The 7,500-nt window shown below is 39.6% G+C and overlaps 1 protein-coding gene across 1 annotated transcript; it reads right to left on the bottom strand.

The window, feature by feature from the left end:
* Positions 1 to 2,644: 2,644 nt before the first annotated feature.
* LOC147847669 (putative protein S-acyltransferase 22) lies at positions 2,645 to 6,684 on the bottom strand. The gene is made up of 9 exons (XM_087338955.1): positions 6,552 to 6,684; positions 6,156 to 6,269; positions 5,636 to 5,968; positions 5,481 to 5,549; positions 5,320 to 5,391; positions 5,071 to 5,199; positions 4,911 to 4,991; positions 4,628 to 4,816; positions 2,645 to 3,380 (listed from the first exon to the last, which is right to left on the bottom strand). The coding sequence occupies exons 1-9, from the start codon at positions 6,591 to 6,593 to the stop codon at positions 2,970 to 2,972; spliced, it is 1,440 nt and encodes a 479-aa protein (XP_087195081.1). The 5' UTR covers positions 6,594 to 6,684; the 3' UTR covers positions 2,645 to 2,969.
* Between the last annotated feature and the right edge of the window lie 816 nt (positions 6,685 to 7,500).

Raw genomic sequence — 7,500 nt, 5'->3', positions numbered from 1 at the left:
AGAAGCACCGATGTATTCTGTGCTTTGTTAGGGCTCTCAGCCCAATCTATAAACTCTTTCTTCGACAACCAGTGCGACTCGTCAAAGTCGTATCTCTCGAGGAGTTGTTCCTCGAAATCCGACCAATTACGACAGTTCACTTGCACCTCGAGCACCTCAGCGTGGATGCTCGGCGTAATAACCCGAGGGAATCTGGCTAGTCGTCTGTCCTCCAAGATATCCATCATTATCATTTCGGACCTGTAGGCATCCAAGTTGCTCGTTGCGTCTTTTCCATTGAATCGTCCAATTGTGCCGACTATCGACTCAATGGCCCTCTTGAGCGTTCACCAGGCAGTCGACAGCCACCGCCATCACCTCTACTGGTTCACTCCACCACATCTTCAAACTCCTTCCCCGCCCCTCTTCATGTCGGGTTCACCAAAGATGTCATGGAAATTCACATGTATGTGTAGGATTCGGGATGGGACCATCGGGGTCTTGAACCAAGGAGCCAGTAAGAAACGAGAAGGGGAGAGATGGCTATCCAGATTGCTTCCAGATGACTTCGCCAAAGCGCTGCACGGACAAGTATCCAGACATGTATGCAATCCAGATCACTCGCTAGAGGCCGGATGGGGAGCTCATGGCCTCTAACACGTGGATTGTATTAACCCGCTCCCGTACACCGAAAGATGGGCGTGCGGGCTCAAAGACTCTAGTTAACCTCGCAAGCGGAGGGGACAGAGACATAAGCATAAATAAACAGAGAAAATGCTCAATGACACAAGAGATCTGGATAAAAGCCAATGATCGACTAACTTGGGATAGTGGAAATACAACTGGACTCGGCCGACAAAAGAGCTCGAGCTCTCCATGCACACACACAGAGATCCCCCTCGCAAAACAGAGGCCTCTCTACCACTCACTATATTAGTACATCATGGCAATGTATTTGAATGTACAGGTTTTGGTGTACATACATTGTCTTTTATTCTACATTGTAAGCCTCTGGGCAAATAACTTCAATTTGTAGTCTTCAAACATTTTCTAATACTATTGACGAAAGTCTTTCAAGGAAAAAAAAGATGTGTTTTGACAAGCTCAACTTCTTTTCATAGACCAATTGTAATTTCTCCCATAGGGTGAAGGTTGTCGTCTCTTTAGTCATGTTGGAGTAAACATTTTCGACCAAGTGCATTCGGATGGTCAACCTCAGTATTTCATCGAGTGATCGCCATATCTCTGCTCCCATTGATGCTAGCTTGTGTGATGATCAACACATCCTATGTCATTTCCTTCCAAAGGGCAAACTTTTTGCCATTGAACTTTCTAATTTCACATCCTGTGTTGGATGTTGAAGCCATAGTTCCTTTTGGCGGTGTTTGCTAGCATGGTCGTTTCCTTCAAGATTCTTCTTGTATTGATGTTGCTTAGGTAGGTTCCAAGATCACTCTAATACCACTTGTGTATTGTGCCTTGGTCGACTTATGTGGAATAAGTTTATGGATCTTGTTGGTAGGAACAAGCAAGATGTATTGTCAAAGCAAGATGTACAGAGAATGAGAGTGAAAGATAGTTACAAAATTTCTGCAAGAGAGACAATTTTATTCAAATCCAACCAAACATCGTTACAAGACTGAGTTCCTCTTATTTATGCATAGGGTAAGTAAACCCTAACTCCAAAGAGGAGTGTTCACACTAAAGAGACAAATGGATGGACTAGGACTTTTAGTTCAACAATAAAAACCCTTCAGTATGCATGATATACATTCGATCCAATCTATTCCAAGTAACCTACCAATTGAAATGTATGACTATATTCATCTTCCTTAATCCATTTGCATACATCCCTTGACATAACTTTGCCTCAAATTTCCCTACTCTTGAGCCTCTAGTCAATCCATAATAGTGTGAATAGATGTTGATTTATTTGCCTTAGAACAAACATGAAAATCTCGCAACACCGAGATTAGAGATCTCCATCCATGATATAGTAAATGTATATACTCCAACTTTAGTGGTCTCTTCAACTAGAATCTTGAGGTTTCTAGACTTTGAAGTACTATATACAAACTAAACCACATCTTTAAGAGGTTCAACAAAGAGTTGTGCTAATTATCAAGGCTACTACCATAAACTAACACCCCATCACCTTTCTTTTTCTCATGTCATTTGCATTTGAAGTTGTATGGAATGGCATATCACATAACGATAATGGTAAGCAACACCTTATTAAAACTCTCTATCAAGGCGTCTCCCCTAATTGTATACAAGTAGTGGATCACCACTTCTAAAGATTTTGAACACAACACCTCAAAAACAAAGTTATTTTCAATTTACAACATAATTTCACATTGCAGGCTTCTCCTATGTATTTTGAATTCTCAGTATCTCCACAATTTGTATGAAACATGATCTTCATGTTAGTTTGTTGTACTCTTTGTTTAATTTTGAGAGGATACACCAGAGATTTCTTTCTCAAATGTGTTTTGGATAAAATTTAGACATGAATGCAACAAATGTTAGTTCCACCAACAAGAACGCCATGTTATTTTTTCCATGTACATATATACATACAAGGGGCAGTGTATAGTAGCGTACATCAATCTCATTTCTTTCTCAAATGTGTTTTGGATAAAATTTAGGCATGATGCAAGAAATGTTAGTTCCACCAACATGAAGGCCATGTTATTTTTTCCATGCACATATATACATACAAGAGGCAGCGTATAGTAGTGTACATCAATCTCTTTTTGATCATAAGCCTGAAGACTCCATCCATCATTTTGTGAAGGACACTTACTGCTCATACCTTCAGCTACTGCTGTTGCTGCTGCTCACTTCATCCTAACCCTATACATTTAGTTTTGGGTTTCTCGATATGCACTACCCATCCATAACATCCAAAGAGTGCATATTTTGTAGAGTTATATATTGGATGGAGGAGATGCAAATACTGAGGCAGTGGTGGTGGAGAAGGCATGGAACTATGGCTGCTGCTTTGGTAATGCGGTCATGCTCAAGGTCTCAACCTGGGAAGGCAGATTCCTTATAATCCCAGTAGTTGGATGTGTAATTGATGTATTGGAAGAGTCTCCAGGCAGATTACCACGCTCATTCACTGCAAAATCATCATGGTTGACAACTCCCTCCGAGGATCCTTTACTCCTATTTGAATATGGCTGCCTACTCATGTTTACACCCTCCAAAACCACTTTTGGATTGGAAGAAACTGGTCTCAGTATAGATGAATTTTTCTTGGCAATGCTTGAAAGACGTAAAACCTCGTCTTTATTTAAAGCAGCCAAATTCCATGGGTTTAGTTTCACGGGTTTTTTCTTACTATCCCTTGAGTTCCATTCTTTCATTGATAGATGACTTTCTGATGCAGCATCTTCCTGGGAAAACAAACTCACTCACTCACTCACTCACTCTCTCTCTCTCTTTTATCGTAGTTTGTTAACAGTACACGCACTGCATCTTGGGTTCGAAACCCAATTTTCTCGCCTCTCTATTATATACTTCATATATATCTCTTACTTAATTCACTGGATGCCATTGTGGAATGTAGGGATTGAACCCATGACCACCTGGTCTCCATTGGGCAACCTTACCAACTAAGCTACATCCATCTCTCTCTCACACACACACACACATCTATGCTTTTGAGGTGAAGGATGGATGCACAAAGGATGTATATGCTACGAATAAGAGCGCTCTAGCTCAATACCAATTATCCAGGAGAATTGATGAGCATAGTTTTAGAGTATACAATAGCTTATTTTTGTGCAGTGTGATAGGGCAGCTGTGAACTTTATTACATCAGCTAGAGATTCAGGTAGGCAGATATGCGCAAATACCTCCAGAAGAAAGAATTGGGCAGTCATGTCTACAAGGAGTGGAATCCGAAGAACACTATGTTTGTCATTGTACTATCTTTTATGAAATAAGAGGCAGATACCATTGCCTCTTTAAACAAGGCTTTGGCCCGCTATGCAAGGTAATGGAATATGAGGACCAACGGAGCATAGGACTTTTCTTGCTAGAACTCAAGAGACACAAGGAAAAGTTGTTGAAGGACAATAGTACAGCTACACAAGCTTATCCACAAAGAACAATCACAACTTTCTTTAGCCCAATTACTCCTACTGATGCTACTACAAGTCAATCAAGGGCTACACAAAGGGGCTTCCAACCAAGATATAATAACGGGGTTACAATAGATCAGGCAATAGCAACTTGTCGTGCACATAGGCCCCAGCCTCATGGACCATGATCTCACCACCCTTGTCATCGACATATTAAGGCCATTATCTCCCACCATCGGAGGTACTTCCCTCGCTTTGGAGACCTCTCCATTCTGGATCAGCCTGTGCTAGAGATCTTTCGAAGACAAAAGTCACAGTATATCTGACTTAAATCTTACATGTACAGATAATAAGATTATTTGGTCTCTTATATCTTATTTACTTTTAAGTTTACTTACTAACATTTATTTTATTTTGATTTGCTGTTCTCAACGACTAGACAACACTTAAGATGCAATCTTTTGTTTGGTCTTATAGGCCATTTTGGCCTCCCAAAAGAAGTTAATATATCTTTCTTTCTTTATCTCTCCTTTTCTCTCTCAATCCCTCTCTCTCACCTCATTATCAACAAAAAGTCGGGGGGGTGTGCACCAGGCCCGTCCATGTAAACCACCAATTGAGCTCCCACCACTTGTAATAGTTCCAATAGAGCTCATTGGGGAAGTAGCAGGACTATGGACAATGTCACCTACTCCTTTAGGATCTTGCTCTCTCATTGCAACAATGTAATCATATGTTGTAATCCCCTGCCATATAATGATTGAGATACCGTACAGATTCATCCTTGAATGGAGGAAGTTTGTGCTAAGGATTTCAAATATTGCAAATTCACAGATTTACCTTCCTCATAAGTATGCTATGGAAGGACAAGAGTTGACAAAGTGGATAAGTTGCTGCCATTGAAAGAAATGTGCAGGATGCCTACAACAAAACCCAGTTCATCTACTCAAACTTTTAAAGTAGGAGACTCCCATAAAATAACTTTCCTTGCAATGCTTACCAGTATTATAATGTACGCCACAGATGAAAAACTGCTACCTAGTTTTAATAGGATGAGATGTTGGAAATAAGACAGCCTTAGGAAGTAATGCACCACTACCCATAATCCAACAGACCACTGTAGAATTAGCTGTAAAAGAATCCAAGATAAAGATGTCGTACAACTTTCTTAACATTTGATATCAATATTTAGTGTTACGTTCTAGCACACATACTGAAAACACTTGTGAATGACTAAATACTGAATTACCATTGCTATTGCTGAAACCATTAATGCCACAAACTCCTTGTAGTTTTTTTTCCCAATGCAGTTATTCAGCCACTGCATAATGCAATTCATGAATCACAACTTTGTTGCCTGAGGAGAAAAATAATAATAACGTCATCATTTGGAAATCAAGAAGAACGCACTCGGCAGTGATGATCAAAACCACTGACACACTTATCACAGATTCTGCAGTGTTTGCTATCTGCGGAGATCTGCTTGACACAAATATAGAAAACATTTTGAGGATGCAAAGAACCAGACCAGAAAACATAAGCGAACCTCATGTGTAAACTTTTACCTCTACTTTGCATAAACTGCAGTAGAGCATGTCATCTTCACTGACAGGAGATTTGGGCTTTGATTTGCATAAGCATCTTTGAAATAAAACAAACATCATACACGGAAACTGCGAAATTTCCTGGTGTGACTCGGTTGATTTATGCATGCTTTCGTCATTTCTGTTTTCAATGTCAAGACATGTGGCTGATCTGGAGTTATCTAATACACGGCTACGCTCAGGATGGTTTCCACATGAATGTGATTTTCTGTTACCGCAACCACTTTTGAGCAATCCATCATCAGCTGGATTTACTCCCACACACCAGACATACAGCACAAATACTAGAGAAACCTGATAAAAAGAAAGAAACTATCCATCACATGTGTCCAAACATTATTGCCAATACCAAGCATATGCATAGCTGGAATTATGGGTGAAGATATGCACACCTGCCTGCCCTAATAGAGAAGTGTGTTTTCAGAGAAAAACTAAAGGGTTTTGTTCTGTGACAAAAGTTTGCACTAAATATTTTACATACCGTAGGAGAATACAAGGCAAAAATTGCAATCTTCAGGACCGTGGATACAACGAAAGGGATGAAGAAGACATAGAAGGAAAACGCCAATGCCAGGAAGACCGATACTGCAACAATCTGCAAACAGTGGTTAGAAAATAGGTTCAGAATCCATCAATCAATCGGCACAGCCGTTTTGGTGGGAAGTGGTAAGACAAGGATCATCATTTCCTTCATTGCTAAATAATCAAATTAGTTTTGTCTGTTTGCATCTACTAGTGTGAACAGACAGATTTCTTACACAAATTTGAGAGAAGAAAAACTAAATGCCATCTTGAAGCTTTAGCTATTCAAGTCCATTGTTGCCAAAGGAAAGAAGAGGTAAACCCAAAAGGAAAAAGGGAAGAAATGGAGAGATACCTGTAGCGGATGGTAAGGGAGCTGCCAGCCATGGCGTCGCATGTTGCTCTCTGCGCATATGTGTGTGTACGTGTGTGTGTGCGTGCTGCGTGTGGATGGTGATGATACGAGAGTGTAATTGGGCGAGAATCTCTGTGTATCTCTATCTATCGATGGATGTGTCTGTCTATCTAATTATTAATATGTGTGGATGATTTGATCGTATTAGTAATAATTTGGCGATGAAGATTGGTAATCCAAAGAACCACACCCACACACACTTTGTGCCCCAAATCCTTCCCCTTCCATGGTTGGTTGGTTTGGAATTTCAAGCCTCTCAATTATTCTTTGAGTGGAATAAAGCGCTCCGGTAAACCAAGTAATTTTCATTCATGAAGAGCAACATCTTTTTCAAATGTTGCTTCACATGTCACACATCAACATTCCTGTGTACGTTGCAACCATTCATCTACATATTTGGACTATTTTGATGTCTTTGATTGGTTGGTACATCGAGTGGAGGTGGGTATTCACCGACAATAATGTTTGAGGGGTGTCGTTTTAAAAGTTAGCTCAACTTTTCTCCCTTATTCCTTTCACCTAGTAGACATATGAAAGGTTATATTTGACGACATTCATATCTTATCATGATTCATACAAAAAGAGCTTGTCAGTATTCTACTTTTGAATGAACACTTTACCAATTTTGCACTATCTTTGCCTTGCATATATAAGGTGAATATTGTTAAATTGAGCACCAATCACATACACTATCTATCAATAGAAAGCAAGACTCTAACTTCTACTTTGTTTGTATTTTCCATAAAGCAAAGAATTGTGTCAAATACTTTCACTTCTTTAAATTTCAACAACACCAACTAAATAAGCATCATGTCATAGCTTTATTTATGTAATGATTCATTGTAATAACCTTGACGTACTTGTCATTATTTATGTAATGATTCAATTA

The sequence above is a fragment of the Azolla caroliniana genome, unplaced genomic scaffold, assembly GCF_043228905.1.
Source record: "Azolla caroliniana isolate FFs.n. ecotype wild unplaced genomic scaffold, voAzoCaro1.0.p SCAF_772, whole genome shotgun sequence".
NCBI lineage: Eukaryota > Viridiplantae > Streptophyta > Polypodiopsida > Salviniales > Salviniaceae > Azolla > Azolla caroliniana.
The sequence above is the reverse complement of the archived record's forward strand: the minus strand, read 5'-3'. Positions and strand labels throughout refer to the sequence as shown.